Below are 17,889 nucleotides of genomic sequence, written 5' to 3'. Positions count from 1 at the left end.
CTATGAACCTGGAGAAAAAAAATGAAAGTTATACAAGTGTTCAGGTCTTTCGTTCATAGGGTCATATGAGTCACCTACAACTCGATGGCACTTAACAACAACATAGAGAGAGCTCAATTGGCCTAGTGGACAGAAAGTGATCTTACCAAGCCAAGGTGGGCGATTTTAATATGCATCCCTCAGGCCTGGTTTTAACTGTTTTTGGTCAAACATTCTTCTAAGTGGTATAGCACTGGTCTGTCCATTTGCTGTACAGAGGTAACTTGTGGTGACTGGGATGCTAACCACTGTGACACTGATGTGTCAAATGCGATAATGGTTCCCCATGATGGACAGTGTTTGGTGGAGCTCCCCGATTAAAACAAGCTTGGAAGCAGGAGGGGCAGCCACTTCTGAAATCATTTGCCTCCGGAAAGCCTATGAGCCTGGAGAAAGGATGAAAGTTATACAAGCGTCCAGGTCTTTTGTTCATAGTGTTGCTATGAGTCATGTATGACTCGACGGTACTGAATGACAATCACCACCACCTCTGGGCTGGCAGCACAGCTTCTAGAGTGTTGTCTGTCATTGTTGTTGTGGCTCGAGTCTTCACAGTGTTGGGGTTGGCGTCATCTGCCTTGGCAGGTAGCACCCTCCTTGGCAGGCACGTGCCAGCACTGAGGCTCGCCTTTCCTCCCTTCCCAGCTACACGGTGGGCACCGTGCAGGAGAACAACGACCAGGTGTGGAAGTTCCAGCGGTACTTCCTGGTGCAGGAGTACTGCAGCCGCCTCAACATCCCATTCCCCTTCGTGGTCTTCGCCTACTTCTACATGGTGCTGAAGAAGTGCTTCAAGTGCTGCTGCAAACAGAGCAGCCTGGAGGCGGCCGCGTGCTGTGAGTGGGTCCCGCGGGTGGGGAGGGCGGCCTGTGGCTCACGAGCGTCCCCTGCTCACTCTGTGGCCCTGACACGCGGGGACCCCAAATGTTCCACCCCAGACCACTGCCATAAATCCAGCCTCACTAGAAAGCAACTCACATGGGTGTTCCGGTGTCCTGAGGTTAAGTTTAGGGGAGCCCTGGTGGCCGAGGGAGAAGGATTTGGGCTGCCATCCCAAAGGCACGTGGTTTGAATCCACCAGCCACTCCATGGGAGAAAGATGGCTGTTCTCCTCTGTGAGATTAACAGCCTCCGAAAACGCACTGGAGGGTCAGCTATGAATTGGGTCTGTCTCGACGGCAAACAATAACAACAAACTTAAGTTTATGCCAGCATACTATATGTTGCTCTGCTCACCCAAAGGTCAGTAGTTTGAATCCACCAGCTGCTCCACAGGGGAAGGATGGGCAGTCTCCTCTCATATGATTTGCAGCCTCTGATGGAGGGTCCCTATGAGTTGGGGTTGACTCAATGGCTGCGGGGTTACCACTGAGTTCTTTCCCATCAAGTGAGTTGGAGATGCTGTGAGAATGATTAAAACAGGACGGAGACACAGAATAAGCACACGCTGGGATAAGGTGCTCACCTGCTCCTTCCCAGGCTGTCATGCACCTTCGTTTGTCTGGAGCGAGCTGGCTGTGAAGTGAAGCTCACTGGAGGAAGCACAAGGAAGTGAGGCCTCCCTGTCTCTGTAAAGAACAGGCATCACACCCACAGATCGATTCATTAAAAGGAAGGCAGCTGAGAAAGCATCGCAGATGAGCGGCTTGACATTGTTTAAGCAGAAGAACTTTCAGACAAACATAAAAATCCTATTAAGACTGAGCGAGTATGGCTTGTGGCGGGGCATGAGGGCTGCTTTTTGTCTTCTGTTGCTTCCTGGAGATCTGTTCTCTAGGGGCTCCAGATCTTGCTGTGGGGAGACAAAGGACCTCTGTCCTTCAGGTGTGGCAGAGAGCACAGCATTTCAGAGCCACCAAAAACCACACCAGACACTGCCATCAAGCCAGTTCCCATGCCCAGCAACCCCGGAGGGCAGATGAGGTGCCCTGGGGGGTTTCCAAGGCTGTGATCTCTGTGGAAGCCGGACACTGTATCTTTCTTTCTAGAGTGACAGATGGGTTTGAACCTCTGACCTGTCAGTTAGCAGTCTAGCACTTAACCACTGCACCACCTGGGTTCCTCTGCTAAGCCAATGACTAAACCCACTTCTGTTGAGTCAGTTTTGACTCATGGTGCTTCTCCATCAGGTTCCCAAAGCGGTCAATCTTAATAAGAGGATATGGCCTTTCTCCTGTGGATTTGAACTACTAACCATTCAGTAAACAGCCCAACACCTAGAAGGCACTTAAATCAAACCAAAGTAGCCAGGAAAGACTTCCTGGAGGAAGCAGAGATCTAGGGACTGGGGTGGAATAACCAGGCAAAGAGATAGAAGATGAGAGGGGCCTCAGAGTGAGGGGTGGTCAGAGGGGAAACTCAGAGAGGAGGGCCCGAGGGGCAGAGGGCTGCAGAGACTGAAAGGTCCAGGGCAGGCCACAGAGCCCCAGGGGCCAGCCACTCCTCCACACAGCTGCTCTGGCCACTGTGTACCAAGTACAGAACCCCGGGGCCAGCCACACCTCCACACAGCTGCTCTAGCCACTGTGTGCCAGGTATAAAACCCTGCGGCCAGCCACCCCTCCACACAGCCCCGCTGGTCACCGTATGCCAGGTACAGAACTCAGTGAAAAGTGGTGCGGAGATGTGTGAGAACTGGTGACATAGATCATGGGCACGCATCAGAGGGACTCTGCCAGTTTAACTGGTTTCCTATAGGACAGAAGCAAACAAACTCCCAGAGTCAGGTCTGGGCGGCCTCAGCCCTGGTGTGTGCTGTTACATGTTATATCACTAACCAAATGGTCAGTGGTTCAAGTCTACTAGTTGCTCTAAGGAAGAAAGATGGGCAGCCTTGTGGGAAGATTCATGGCCTTGGAAACTGGATGGAGGGTCCTGTGGGTTGGGATTCACTCGACAGCCATGGGCTTGGCTTTGACTTGGTCAGATCAGCATATCAAATTTCTACTCATTTGCCATTAAGGTAATTCCAACTCCTAGTGGCCCTCAGGACACGGTAGAACTGTCCCGGAGGATTTAGAAGACCATGCTCTCTATGAAGCCATGTCTTTCATGACAGAGAGGCCAGTGGGTCCTAACTGCTGACCCTTCAGTTATCAGCCAAGCACTTAACCACTGGGCCCCCGAGGGCTGTGCTGTATACGATACCTGTGAAGTCAAGCTGTTCATTCTGGTGACTTGAGGAGTCATCCTCTTAGGGGGGAGAGAGAGAGGGAGAGGGAGAAGGAGAGGGAGAGGGAGGGAGACTGTGTGTGTGTGTGAGAGAGAGAGCGTGCGTACGTGCACAATAGAGAGCGCACCAGTGCGTTGATGTGCAATGTGTAAAATCCCTTTTCCCCCTGGAGCACATTGGGAAAACAGAAAGTGAGGACTGGGAAGAAATGAGGACTGGGAGACACTTGAATGAATAATAGAAGGGAAAATCTGGTAAAAAACCGAGAGGAGCACAGTTAGGATCCCTTTGTGCCTGTGATGCTGTTTGCCACGGGCGCTCAGGATCTGCTCCTCCTCTGTGCCCTGCTGGCACCGTTCCACCACTCGCTCACACAGCTCAGGGGGCACTGCCCACAGCTGGTGCTGGGTGTGAGCTGCCCTCTGCTCTCCTCCCCTTGCTGTCTGGTAAGTGGCCATCCACTGCTGTGGTGATTTCATGTCCCATACTGCATTTCTCATTCCTGGCCTTGTAGGGAAACGCTAAATATTTTGATGATTCAGACAGAAAAGATAGAAATTTTACTAATCTTGGCTTGATAATTGGTAACAAGAAACTTTCATCTTGCCAAGTCCTATTGTATTTTCCCGAGCCTTTTGGGGACGTGGACATGGGGACAAGGTCGCCTTGATCTGAGGTTGACTGTTGGAACATACTTTGTGCTACGCCCAGAGCTACTGTCCCCTGAGAGTGGGCTTTCAGCATGTAAATGTGCAGACAGCTCCAACACCCTGAAAGTCTAAAGAGATTGTCATTGTCGACTCTTTCAACAGCATTATTTCCAGGTGTTAAGTGTCACTTTTGAGATGTCATTAACTCTCACACATGCAATTGTCTTTCTTAACGAAGAAAAGTGTTTTGACAGTTCAGATGAATTGCTGTCTTTTCTCTCCATCATTTTTCCTCAGAAGACATAGTGAGTCACTTCTAATAAAAAGACCGAGATGCCTTTGCATCAGGGGTGAAGGCTTGATTGTCCTCAAGACCATGACTAGAGCTAAGGGCCCACACTGAAGGCAGGCCCAACCCCGATGTCAGTTCCATTCTACAACAGTGGCACCATGCAATATTTGTCCCTTTGTGCCTGAGATATTTCACTCAGCACAATGTCCTCCAGGCTCACCCATTTTGAATAATACTGCCTGAGTTCCTTGTTTTCCAATGCAGTGTAGTATTCCATTGTGTGAATATACCACAGCTTCTCTTCCCATTCTTGTGTTGATGGGCACTTAGGTTGTTTCCTGCTCCTTGCTATTGTGAACAAAGCCACGGCAAACTTGTGCGTGCATATATCTGCTTGGAAGTCAGTTATGGTCTCTTTGGGGTATATTCCTAGTAGTGGAATTGCTGGGTCAAATGGTATCTCTATTTGCAACTTTTTGAGAAAGCGCCACACCGCCTTCCACAGTGGTTGCACCATTTTGCACTCCCACCAACAGTGAATAAGGGTTCCAGTTTCTCCACAACCTCACCAGCATTTGTTGCTTGCTGTCCTGTTAAGTTTTGCTATTCTGACTAGGGTGAGATGATATCTCATAGTTGTTTTGAGTCAATCCATCTCACCCAGGTCTCCCTCTCCTGCACTGTCCCTCTACCCTCCCAAGCCTGATGTCTTCTCCAGGGTCTGGCCCCCCCTGCACATGCCCACACTATGTCAGATGTGGCTGCTGGTGCTCTCCTGTAGGCCCAGTCTGAGATGATGTAAGAATCTCTGGTCTCAGATGACACGTACTGCCTTCTCAGCTGCTGCTATCTTGATGGTGGCGAGAGTCCCACCTCCTCAATTTAAACCTACTAGAATGGCAAAACCAGCAAATCGCCTGCTGGATAGAGGAGCACCTCCTATCTGCATGTTCTCACCCAGCCATGCGACAAGGTCAAGTGCAATGGTCTAAGAAAGACATGCTGAGCAATAGGCTCTCTGCTCCACAGCGAGAACAGGCAGTGGTTTGTCCCACTGTGTGCGAGGTTGCTGTGAGCAGGAGGCCAGCTTCACCTGCAGGGCCACACCTGGGCTGCCCGTGAATGAGGGATGCTAGGAATTACATCTCAGGCTCCTGTTCCCCTCCTCGGAAGGTCCTGAAGTTAGATTGATAATAGAGTCTGCATCACTCTGAGCAGACAGTCGGTTTGGCTCTTCCTTTGCTGCCATGGTTACCGCATGAGGAGAACTGTTATAGAGTTCGACATGCATGGAACGCCGTGCTGCAGGGTAGAACCCTTTGAAGGGTTTTCCTGGGCCTCATCTTCATTGAAGCAGATTGCTGGCTTTTTTGCGAATGGCCTGCCATTAATCTCCAATGGGACAGTCAAGCCTCGTTAGCAATGATACCCCTGTGTACCGCACACACAGGAAGGATCTAGCTGGACTGACGTCTCTTGGGAATAGTGAGCCCCAATGTCACATGTTAGACTTTGAATCCAAAGACCCGCCGTCTATATAGCAGTACCTTTGGATTTCACGCGAGTGGTCCTGAATTACCCTTGTTACCAAACCCCGGTTGTCGAGCTGCTTCCTACTCTCAGCAACGCCCAGTGGGATTCAGGGGCTGCAAATCCTTACAAGAAAGAGACTGCCCATCTTTCTCCCACAGAGGAGCTGGCGGATTTGAACTGCTGACCTTTTGGTTACCATATTCTCCTGGTCCCGGAGTGTCCCAGCCTCGCTAGCAGGTGTGGGTGCAGGAAGTACAGAACAATGGCACCATTTGGGTGGTTTTCTTTTGTTTCATCGTTCAAGGTGTCACTAATGAGGACAACAAGACTCTGGCGTGGGAGGGCGTCATGAAGGAAAATTACCTCGTCAAGATCCACAGCAACACCAACGACAACTCCGAGGAGTAAGTAGTCGCCGCCCTTCTGCTTGGTGAGGCTCCGCTGTCCCACGGGTGCCGGCCTCATGCGGGTCGTGGATGTGAGCTCGCGCGGCGTCCCGGTCAGCGAGTGTTGCAGCAGCAGGAACACTGCAGAGGGGAGGCTTTACAAACAGACCCCATTTTCTCGTGGTACAGCTGACTAGACATCCGATTTCAGCGCACTGGCTCTAGGAGAAGACTTCCTCCCTGGGGTCTCTGGGGGACGCTCCTTGGAGATTGTCCCGTGTGTTGGCATCTGCCTTTCTCAGCTCTCTGCTTCCTTTCTTTGTTTGCACTAACTCTGCTCTCTTGGGAGCTCTAGTGGCCTAGTGGGTAAGAAGTGACACTTAGCCAAAGGCAAGCAGTTCTAATCCACTAACTGCTTCACCAGAGGAACACATGTGGTTGCCTCTCGTGTGAGTTATGGCCTCTGAAAACCAGCCAGAACTGACGTTCTGAGTCGGTTCTGACTACATGGCACATAGCAACAACAGTCTGCTCCTTGATATCTTAGAGACTGCTTTTTAAGACCCTGAAGCCCACTGCCATGGTTCTGATTCTGACTCGCAGTGGCCCTGAAGGACAGGGAAGACCTGCCTGTCCAGGTGTCACACCCACGGACTTTTACGGAAGCATAACTGCCTGCTTCCGCCAGAGGAGTGACGGTGGGTTGGCCCCAGTAGCCGTCCAGTCATTAGCGGACGCCGAGACATCTGTGCCGAGTGTCTTCTTTAAGACATGCTTTCAAGAATACAGCCTAACGAACGTACCTCATTCTCATGTGGGATTATAACCTCAGGATTAGACAGACCCGACGCCATGGACTTGGGTTATGTTCGGCCTCTTGACGACCTTCCATCAGTTTTCCCAGGCGTGCATCTTTATGCGAGCACACTGCCCACTTTTTCCTCCTGATGAGCAGCTGCTGGATTCGAACCACTGACCTTTCGGTTAGCAGCCTGATACACTTCATATTAAGCTACCAGAGCTTCTCAATAACAAGTAGAGGGGTTAGGATTTATTATGTTTTGGGGGAGCAAGTGCCAATCCATAACACTTGGTGTAGAGACTTTTCATCATCAAAACGTTGTCACCCAAGTGATGGGAGTCGATAAACGCCTCTGTAGGTGTCATTCTTTCATCATGGTTGGGGGCAGGCTTGGAAACCCAACCTCCTCTCACCATCCAGAATGCCCTCCAGGGTCCCAGGAGGATAAGGTGCCAGGAGCCTGCAGAGCAGGGGCCAGGGGACCAGGTACTAGAGCTTGGTCCCCTGGCTTCTCTGGGGAGGTGGATTCCAGGAAGAGCCATAGATCCAGGTGGGTGGTGAGCTCTCGCAGGGCCAACGGGCAGCTCTGTGGTGGACAGAGAGCCACTTGCCCTCTCCGGTGCGTCCACCAAGGTCATGCCCGTTGTGACAGTCACTATGCCAACTTATCTCATTGAGGGTCTTCCTCCCTTTTGCTGGCTCACTCTTCTTACCAGCATGATGTCTTCTTCTAAGGACTGGTTCCTTCTGACAACACGTACAATGTATGTGAAACAGTCTCACCAAGGAGCACTCTGGCTGCATTTCCTCCAAGTCAGAGTTGTTTGTTCTTTTGACGGTTCATGGGATATTCAGTGCTCTTTTCCAGTACCACACTTCAAAGGCATCAGCTCTTCTTCTGCGATCTTTAGTCATTGTCCAGCCTTCACGTGCTTGACAAGCAATTAGGTCACAGTGAGAGGAAGTAGATGGAAGAGGGGAGAACTGTTGGGTTGATGTGCTGCATGTGTCCCTGAACACATCTGTGAATTGGGTGAAGCGGTCACAGATGCCTCATGGAGAGAAGTGACATGAGCTAAGTGCACAGGTGGGCCCCAGGGAGTGTGGCACTCAGAGCCTCTAGCACCTGCTGCCTTGTGCTGATGGCTGCCATCACGTGAGCAGTGGGGTTGGCTTGGACTCACAGCGACCTCCTGGGCAGGGTGGAACTGCCCCGTCACCTTTCCTATGCTGTTGTCTTGATGCCTCCTGGTGGCATAGTGGTTAAAATGCTCGGCTGCTAACTGTGAGGTCAGCAGTTCAAACCGACCAGCCCCTCCTGTGGAGAAGCATGACACAGTCGGTTCCTGTGAAGACTGAAGCCTTGGAGGGCCTGTGGAGCAGGGCTGCTGAGAGTCAGAATGCACTTTGGAAATCACTAGGGGAGCAGAGTATCAGGCCTTTCTCCCTCGGAGCCTCTGTGTGCATTTGAACCACCAATCTTTCCGTTTTTAGCTGAGAGCTTTTAACTGGTGCACTGGCAGGGCTCCCAAAGGAAGATTAAGATGTCCAATGGGCGGGGAGCTCTGGTGGCCTAGTGGCAAGGAGCTGCAACTACAATCCCAGAGGCACACGGTTCGAATCCACCACCGGATGCTCTGCCGGGAAAAGGAGGGACAATCTCCTCCTGTACCAGTCAGATCTGATTTGACGGTACACTCACACACACACACACACACACACACACACACACACAAAGATGTCCGATGGGCATACGCCACTCTTCCCTCTTCCTGGGAGCTCGGAGCTCACCTCCAAATTCACTCTATTGTTATTTAATCCCCCCCACCCCGCCCAGGTCCACTCCACTATGCAGCCTTCGTTCTGCACTTCTGTCATGACAATAATACCTAATCACATATCCCTTTTAAACAGTGCTCTCCCTCATCTCTTTCAATGAAATATACATAATTTATCCCATCTTTCTCAGTCTCTCCCCAACCCCAATGTCAGTCCTACTCTACGGAAGTGGCACTATGCAGTATTTGTCCTTTTGTGACTGAGATATTTTACTGAGCATAATGTCCTCCAAGGTCATCCATTTTGTACAATATTTCATGAGTTCCTTGTTTTTCAATGCAGCATAGTATTCCATTGTATGAATATACCAGAGCTTCTCTATCCATTCGTTTGTTGATGGGCACTTGGGTTGTTTCAAGCTCTTTGCTATTGCTAAAAAAAAAAAAAGTAAAAAAAATTCACTCTAACGGAAATCAAGGCAGCAGCTGAACCCTTCACAACTGTGGCACTAGGCCTTCACGCTAACGCACCTCCTTACGTCACCAAGAAAACCCGTTCCCAAACGGGACTGTAGGCCCAATGACCCACCTCATTGTTCCTGGACCACTGGTGGAAAGGTTCAAACCCACCGTGAGGCCTCTTAAAGGACAGGTCTGATGATCTACTTCTGAAAGGTCACAACTTGGTGACCAGATGGAGCAGCTGTCCTCTGCATAGTGGGGTCACCATTAGGCAGAGGCCCCTGATGGACGAGTGACAGCAGCCCTGTGGTCGAATTTCACACAATGTCTGGAAGAAAAAAGCATCAGGCATGTGTCCCTTTGAGTATAACAAAGCAGGTACCCTGGCCACCCCTTCCCCCCGCCCCCGCCTCTGGACACAGGACCTGTCATATCTTCTGACTTTGGAAAGGGCTTCGGAAAGAAGGGTCACCCAGACAGCCACTTGTTTGTGGCATCTGCAGTGGGAGGAACTCAGTTCAGTCTGAGCTTCAGGGAGAAATCCAGAAAGGTGACGTGGCGAGCCTGGACTTGGCTGCGGTTGGAAAGAGTCTGCCTCTGTCCTTCCCGATCCTACGGGCTGGAGCCGGGGAGGGTCTCCCGAGTTCTCTCTCTCACTTATTTATTTTTAAAATTTCTTTACAGAATGAGGCATCGGTTTCGACAGCTGGATTCAAAGGTATGGTTTTTTGTAACTGGGAAATGCTTTTTATATGCTGTCTTGGATAATATATTTTATAATAGAGAAGTTAATATTTTTAAAATTATACTTGTGACTGATATTTGGGTTTCTTCATAACTGAGAGCTCTAGTGACCTAGTGGTAAGGAGCTGCTCTGCAATCCCTACAGCACACAGTTCAAATCCACCAGCTGCACCATGAGAGAAAGATGGGCAATCTCCTTCCAGGTGATTGAACAGCCTCTGAGAGCCCAGTGGAGGGTCAGTTACGAGTTGGTTCCAACTCAACAGTAAACAACAACAACATGCCTGGTTAAGAGCCTGGAATGGAATGGGCGCTCTGCATCCAGATCACACTCAGGTCCCCTTTCAGGCCTGGCAAGTCCTTCTGCCCTGCCAGCCCCAGGCTGTCCTCCTCTCTCTCGGCTGGGGCAGCTGCTCTTGGTCTCCTTCCATCCACAGTGACTCCAAGGGACAGATGGGAACTTCTCACAGGGTTTCCTTGGCTGCAGTATCTCCGGGAGCATATTTCTGTCCTGCTTCTGCAGAGCCACTGGTTGTGTTTGAACCTCCAACCTTTCAGTTAGCAGCTAAGTGCTCAACTGTTGAGCCATCAAAGCTCATTGGAGACTGTGCACACGGTGCTAGAATACTCTGCCGGGCACACCAAACCCAGCTAACTCATAGCAACCCACAGGGCAGAGGAGAATGACCCACAGGTCTCCAAAGCTTTTAGTCTTGACAGAAGCTGACTGATGGCGTCATCTTTCCCCAGAGAGAGGCTATTGGTTTGAACTGCTGACCTTCTAATACAAAGCCCAACACTTAACACACCACGTCACAAGGGCTTCTTTACAGAGAACCCCAGAAAAACTCAAAAGAGCTGTTGGGAAAAAAAAGAGAGCTGTTGGTGAGCCTGTGACCCGGTTGCTGTGAATGGTGACACTCTGAGTGTGGTGTTAGTACAGCAGCTGAGCCTCTGAGGTGTGAATGCACCAGCAGCTCTATGGGAGAAGTAGGGCCAGTATCCACCCGTGAGATTGACAGCCTCGGAGTCACAGGGTGGAGGGCCAGCCGTGCAGGTGTGAGGGCCCCCCATGTTCAAGTCCACGGCTGACATCACCATGCGCGTTCACCTTGTTCAGGGTCTGTTCTCTTGCTGACCGTCCACCTTGCCCAGCATCATGTCTTTTTGCTAGGACTGACACCTCTTGACCACATGCCCAAAGTCTGTGAGGCAGAGTTCCACCTCCCTTCCGCCTAGGGAGCTCCCAGCTTGCACTTCCTCCAGACAAGACAGACGTGTTGGCTCTTTGACAGCCTGTTCTATATCTAATTCTTTACACGAGCACCACAGCTCAAAGGCATCAGTTCTTCTCCACTTGCCGTATTCACCATCCAGCATCTATCTGTTCTTGTTGAGTACTGTTCAGTGGGAACAGACCGGTAGCTGATCCTGCACTGGGCTTTCAGAGACTGTAAAACACTTGGGGGGAGATTTCCCATCTTCTACCAAGCAGCAGCTGGTAGATTTGAACCTTGTACCTGTGGGTAGAACATCTCTTTAGCCACGAGGTCACTAGAGCACCCTTCAATTTTATTACACTCTGTAATTTTGTTATTATTAATAAGACACTGTTACTACGCCGCAGATTCCCCCATATCATTTCAATCTATTATTCATAGGCAGAGAGCACTTGTATTCGTAATGTTCTGTGATGTTGGATCTGACCCATAGCTGACCCACTAGTGGGCTTTCAGGGGCTGTAAATCACATAGGAGGAGACTGACCACCCTTCTCCCAGAGAGCAGCTGCCTTTGGGTAGATAATGTCCTCCTTATCACTGGGCTGTGTAACGGAGTGAGTCCCCAGAAAAGACCACCAAGCCAATTAGCTGAATTAACAAAGTTTATTTCGAGTTCGAAGCCGGGCTCCCGCGTGCTGACACAGCAGTATCCACCCAAGAGCCCAGAGACAAAGCGAGCCCTCCCTTTTATACTTTCTTGCTTTTTTTTCTAGCTACACAGTTTATGATTGGTTACTTATAGCAGTTTATGATTGGTTACTTACAGCAGTTCCAGTACTAGTTTGCTCTTTACTGGTTAGCCATAGCTCAGGGAGGCAGTTTGGAGACTTGTTTGAGCCTAATTGGTGGGGAAGCAGCTTGGAGACCTGTTTGAGTCTGACTGGTTACTTCAGACCCAGGGCTGCAGAAAGAACCCCTTATGTCCTTGAAGAGAGTTCCGCTTTATGGAAGTCGGCCAACAGAGCGTGGTTTATCACAGGTGGGGGAGGTTGCTCTCTGGAAACTACGCAAGCGAGTGGGATGGAGGTAGCTGCGCTTGGTCAGAAACTGAGTTTTTGATATTTGATTCTTACAGGCTGCTGTCATGAAGTTGAGTAAGAATCATAGTGACTCTGTTTAGACTCTGTATTTGCATTCAGGGAAGGCAAATATAATAGCGTTGGTAGCTAAGCTTGATTAAAAGCTTGCCTGCCAACCAAAAGGTTGGTAGTTCAAACTCAATGAATACTCCAAAGAGAGAAAGACGTGACAGTTTATTTCTGCAAAGGTTACAGCTTAGGAAATCATGAGGGCAGTTTTTCTCCACCACAAAGTAGAGTGGACTCTACCATACAGTACAGTAGACTTTACCATAGAGTAGAGCAGATCTACCATAGAGTTCAGTAGACTAGAGAGAGAGTTGCTATGAGGCTGAACTGACAGCCGTCACAACAATAGCACAGCAAATCCTAATTGGTACTGATTGTCACTGAGTTGCAGCTGGCTATCAGGAAGTAAGCCCTTAGCCGAGTCTTACAGACCCCTCTCTGTTCTCACTCCACACCTTCCAGCCAGCACCACATTGCTTTTCGAGGCATGTCTGTTTTGTGGAAAAGCTGAGTGCCGGTTATTTGTAACTGAAAATTGGGAAACTCTGCCTTAAGACTAGTTTTATTTTCTCTCCTATCCAAGCTTAATGATCTCAAAGGCCTTCTGAAAGAGATTGCTAACAAGATTAAATGAAAGCACAGGGATCCTGATGGAGAAAATCTAATTAGACTGAGGTGAGTCATCCTAATGGCTTTTTTTTCTTTGTCCACTGAAAATTTATATATATTAAGACTGATTTAAGATGATGCTATTTTTTCTAAGTGCTTTTTATACACATAAAATTTGAAAAACTAGTTTTTGTTTAAAGAAATCAGTCTAGAAACAAGTAGAAGGTCTTCTCCACCCATTTCCCTCCTCATACTTGGTGTCAGACCTACTAAGGTAGGTAGCCTGGTTCTGAGCCTAACTAAATCTCACTGTATACCTAAGCCCAACACCTAACTAAGTCTGACTCCAAGCCTAACTAGGCCTCACTGGAGTCTAATTAGGCCCTACGTTGCGCCTAACTAAGCAGCACTAGGCCCCACTCTGAGTCTAAGTAGGTCTGACTCCGAGCTTAGGTGCACCCATCCTCAGGTGCCAGACCTACAGAGGTCGGCGCACACCTCCTTGTAGGTCTTTTTAAGCCTCAGCTCATTGACATTAATGCAGTTGAAGGCACTGTTCTAAGACGGCCTCTATCTGTTCCCACTTCACTCTGAATGACAGAATGTGGTCCAGGGCTGTGCTGAAAACTTTACCTCATGCTCACGATACACTTTCTGTGTTTGTTGCTATGGGATATACAAATAATGACAAATAATGTGTCTTCACTCAAAATCTTTCTCAGTGACACATTTAGGGTTTTGCTTCTTAGCTACAGCTTGTCTGCAGAAGAAAAATAGAAATTAACTGGCAAAAGGTAGCCCAAGGCTTTACCCTGTGATTTCCGAATTTATTTACTCATTACCTGTCCAGCTGCTGAAGGTAAATGGTAAGCGTGGCGTTAGGGTGAGGTCCAGCCATCAGATGCGATGGTGGTTCTAATAGTTGCTTGGCACTCAGTGAGAAAGTCAAAGGCAGGGATGAAAGCAGAGCTCAGACTCTCTCCCTCTCTCCTTCCTCCTCACCCTCCCACTTCCCACCATTTGTTCTCCTGCATTCACTTCCCCTCCCTGCCCCTCCCTCTCTTGTCCCTCCCTCTCACTGTCCCTCCCTCCATCCCTCCCTCTTTCCCTCTCTCCTTCCATCCTTTCCATGGGCCTGTCTTCCTGCCTTCTTCCCATGATGGCATCTTCAAGGACCCTGCCTCCAGGCTTTTCCTCTGTGGACTACTGTGTGTCTGAACCACCACCACACAGTCAAGCACAAGTTCATGCCACAAACCCCAAAACTGGACCCAGTGCCTGGAGCAGAGTCTGACTCCTGGTGGCCCTTCAGAACAGGGAGAACTGGCCATCAGGTCTCCAGGACCGTGAATCATTCTGGAAGCCATCTCAGCCTTAGCTTTCTCCTGTGAGGCAACTGGAGGACTCAAACCTTTGGCGTTCTGGTTATGAGTCAAATGCTTAACCCACCGCACCACCAGAGCCCCTTTTCTGCTCCCAAACTCTGTTGAGCCCGAGCTGACTCGCAGGTGGCCCCAGGGGTTTCCCGAGGCTGTGATTCCTTTGGGAGGATCCCCTCTTTCTTCCTCCCTCAGAGCCGGGGAGAGGGTCAGCCCACCAGGGGCAATGCCTTTGGGTTAGCACTGCTGTCCTCCCGACCACCCCACCAGAGCTCCCTTTTTACGCCTAGATAGTAACTCACCGAGTGCACTTCGGTGAAGGAATTTGGAGCTGCTCCTTTGAGTCCTGCTGAGACTGCATTTTGAGACATCATTGCATTTTTTTTAAAATTTATTATCAACTCATTGTTTTATTTATGCAGAAATCATTGACAAATAAAGAACGTAAGAGTCAAACTCGTTGCCTCGTGTTGAATCTGATTGTGACCTGTCAGGCAGATGGCAGACAGAGTAGAACTGCCCAGAGGGCTTTCACGGGTGTAAATATTTGGGTTAACAGATTGCCTCACCTTTCCCCTGGGGGGTCGCTTCCAGCTTTTCAGTTAGCCACAGGGTAAGAAGCTGCGCTACAATTCCAAAGGCACAAGGTTCGAACTCACCAGCTGCTCCATGGGAGAAGGATGGGCAGTCTCTTCCCATGTGATTTACTGCCTCTGAAAACCAGCTGGAGGGTCAACTTCAGATTGGTTCTGACTCAACGGCAAACAACTACCATTAATAACCCCACCAAGGTCCCCAGAAAGGTTCTGAGTCTTAGCATACGTTTAATGTGTTAAGCCTTTGCCTTTTAACAGTAGATGCTCCATTCACACTGGTAAAAGCACAGATTTTTGAGAGAAATGAAGATCTCTCCACTAGTTCAATGCCAAAAGAAAACTTCTCATTCCTGGTAGCATGTTTGAGCCCATTGCCCGTGTGTTTTAAGTAGTTCTTGTCTATGGTCTGGGGGAATCTATTCCTGTGTTGTCTACTTTCACAGGTTTACCATCAGAGCCATTGAAACTGTAAAGATTCAAGAACTGCTGATGAACAACTTGATTGTTGACTACTAAGTGAGAATTTTCCAGATCCACGGAGATACGGTGGATGGTTTTTCATGATCCCAGTGGGTTGGAGCCTGAGAATAAGCTGGGTGATGGATTTCCCACAAGAAGGTGGACGGGAGGAAAGAGCAATTCCTGTGATGCGTTTCTGCTGGAGTGCCCGTTCCTTCCTGTGGCCCAGAACATACTACGTGCTGCTGATGCTTTTGAAGCGTGTTCCTGCCTTCTCTGTTGTCCTCTTATCCACTCACTTTGGACCCACGAGTATGTCAAGAGGACCTTTCTCGTAGGAGTACCAGCCCTTTGAAGCCTCCAGCCCTCGCATCCTTTTGTCAACTTCTGCTGGATTGTCTACAATTTTCTGTCCATTTTCAGAGGTTCACTAGTTGCCACTGTTCCTGTTAAAAGTCTCCCAAATCCACCCTACATTCTAAAAGAGGAGTCTGTTCCTTGCAAAACACGTTGTTAATTTTTCAGGATGTGTCTCCCCTGTTAAGGAAGACAATAACCCAATGTCCCTCGGAAGCTCGCAGGGACCACCCATCAAGGAGGCATGGCCCTTCCTATCACTGTGAAAATTACCTGCGGGTGCAACCAGGAGACACTCTACTGGTTTCGTTTTTACTGGATGCTTTTCTTTCTCCTCTTCATATTTTCTTCCCACTGAAAATACCACATAAGGTGGTGTTTTTCGGTTGGTGCATTGAGTCTGTACTGACTCTTAGTGATCCCCTGTGTAATTGAATGAAGACACTGTCCAGTCCTGCGCCATCTTTACAATCACTGCTATATTTGCATCCGATGTGAACCGTCGATTGTATTGGGGTCAGTCCTCTTTCTACTTTGCTGCTTTCCCAAGCATGATGTCCTTCTTCAGGGACTTGTCCTTCCTGATGATGAGCACAAATTATGTTATCCTATGTCTATAGATAGTATAGAAATTTAGTAGAAAGGATATCAATACTCTCACTTCATTAACATAACCACTAGTAACATTTCAGGGTCTCTTTTCCACATCTGGTTCCCCTCCCCCCCCAACCCCATGCACGTTTTACTTCTCATTTGGAATTATACTCCATGTTGTTATTATTATATTCCAGGTACAATTTTGTTTTGGCTTTTTTAGTGGAAATGTTCACTTTTAATTCATAGCCTTCTGTAACATTGTATTTATTGGTAATTGCATCACGTTCAACCTCCACTATTTTCTGTAATTGTGGTCCTTGGAGGCCATTTCTGGTGGGTCATTGGATTGAGCAGGGATGCTTTGTTTTTTTCTGCACATGGGTTAACTTCTCTGGTGTAGATTACCAGGAATATCTATTGCTTATCAAACCATTGATAAGACTTTGCTATATATGTACAGCATATAGAAATTATTGAGTTTAAAATAAGACATATATACGAATCTAAATGTATTACAATTAAATATGATATCTAATCCTTAGTTCAAAAGGAAGCCTTTTTTAGGAAGGAACCAGTCCTAGTGCTGTCAGGAGTAGAGATACCACAAGTGGATGACTTTAACACGTGGGCATTTACTCACTTGCGGTTTAAGAGGCAAGATGTCCACATTCAGGGTGCCGGATCTAAGGGAGGGTCTGCCCTCTGTGTCAGTTCAGGGTGCCGGATCTAGGAGGGGCTGTCCTCCGTGTCAGTTGTAGAGGAAGGTCCTTGTTTCCCTGAGCATCTGTAGGTCACATGTTCCTTCCTGATCCACGTGTCTTGGCCTTGGTGTCAGGAGCTTCATGGAGCAGAGGCTCGAGTCCAGAAGGGTGCACTCCACTCCTGGAATTCCTTCTTGGTGGTTCTGAGGTCCTCATTGCAGCTCTGCCCTTCCCTTTTATCACTTGTGAGACAGAACTTATTCCAGGCCACACTCTAGGGTGACTCCTCTTACATTGAATCAGGACCATTCCATCATTAAGCCTTTCACCACTATTAATTTTATCAGATCTTGAAAGATCATTTAGTTTCTACACTATATCACTACAGACAAGTATTTTTAGGGAACACAATTCAGTCCATGATAGAGACCCTATACCACCTTCATTGTGATGGTGGTGAAGGTGTTGGTGTCCCTTTGGGTTGGGGTGGAAAGGTCAGCCCAGTGAACACTCAAGGCCCAGCTTTATTTAATGGTGGCTAAACCCTAAGGAGATGTGTTAGAAGCCCATAAAGTAATTCCAATACTCATGATTAATTTTGTCAACTTTGACTAGACTGTTAACTTAGTGGCCAAAGAAGGAAAACCCAGCAAGGAGCTATGAAAAAACTACCTAATTAGGAAAATGACAAAACCACAAAATAATCAGTTGGCTGTTTTCTTGCTGTTAGTTGCAGTTACCACTCACAGTATTCATCTTCAAGGGGGATGAATTTGCATGTCAGCTCTCTCTCTCACATAGATCCACCCCAGCAATGACCTAACAGAGAATCCTATTCAAAAGGGTCTGTCAAGTTTTGACTTTAAATACCGAAAGTAGGTGAGACACAGTTTGCATGACGAAGATTGCCAACGAGTGGCATTGCTGACATTTCTCTCCTAGTGGGAGAAGGGTCTGCTTTGC

General features: G+C 48.6%; 1 protein-coding gene across 1 annotated transcript in view; it reads left to right on the top strand.

Moving 5' to 3' along the window:
* Positions 1–12,898, top strand: part of TRPM8 (transient receptor potential cation channel, subfamily M, member 8) — a 93,293-nt gene extending 80,395 nt beyond the window's left edge. Inside the window, exons 21-24 of the mRNA XM_006893455.1 lie at positions 685–875; positions 5,991–6,090; positions 9,799–9,832; positions 12,812–12,898. Of these exons, the coding sequence (XP_006893517.1) occupies positions 685–875; positions 5,991–6,090; positions 9,799–9,832; positions 12,812–12,862 (376 nt within the window). The 3' untranslated portion in view covers positions 12,863–12,898. The remainder of the gene's footprint in view (positions 1–684; positions 876–5,990; positions 6,091–9,798; positions 9,833–12,811) is intronic.
* The last annotated feature ends 4,991 nt before the right edge of the window (positions 12,899–17,889 follow it).

This window comes from Elephantulus edwardii, unplaced genomic scaffold (genome assembly GCF_000299155.1).
Source record: "Elephantulus edwardii isolate Elephantulus edwardi_28Jun2011 unplaced genomic scaffold, EleEdw1.0 scaffold00127, whole genome shotgun sequence".
Taxonomy (NCBI): Eukaryota; Metazoa; Chordata; class Mammalia; order Macroscelidea; family Macroscelididae; genus Elephantulus; species Elephantulus edwardii.
The sequence above is the reverse complement of the archived record's forward strand: the minus strand, read 5'-3'. Positions and strand labels throughout refer to the sequence as shown.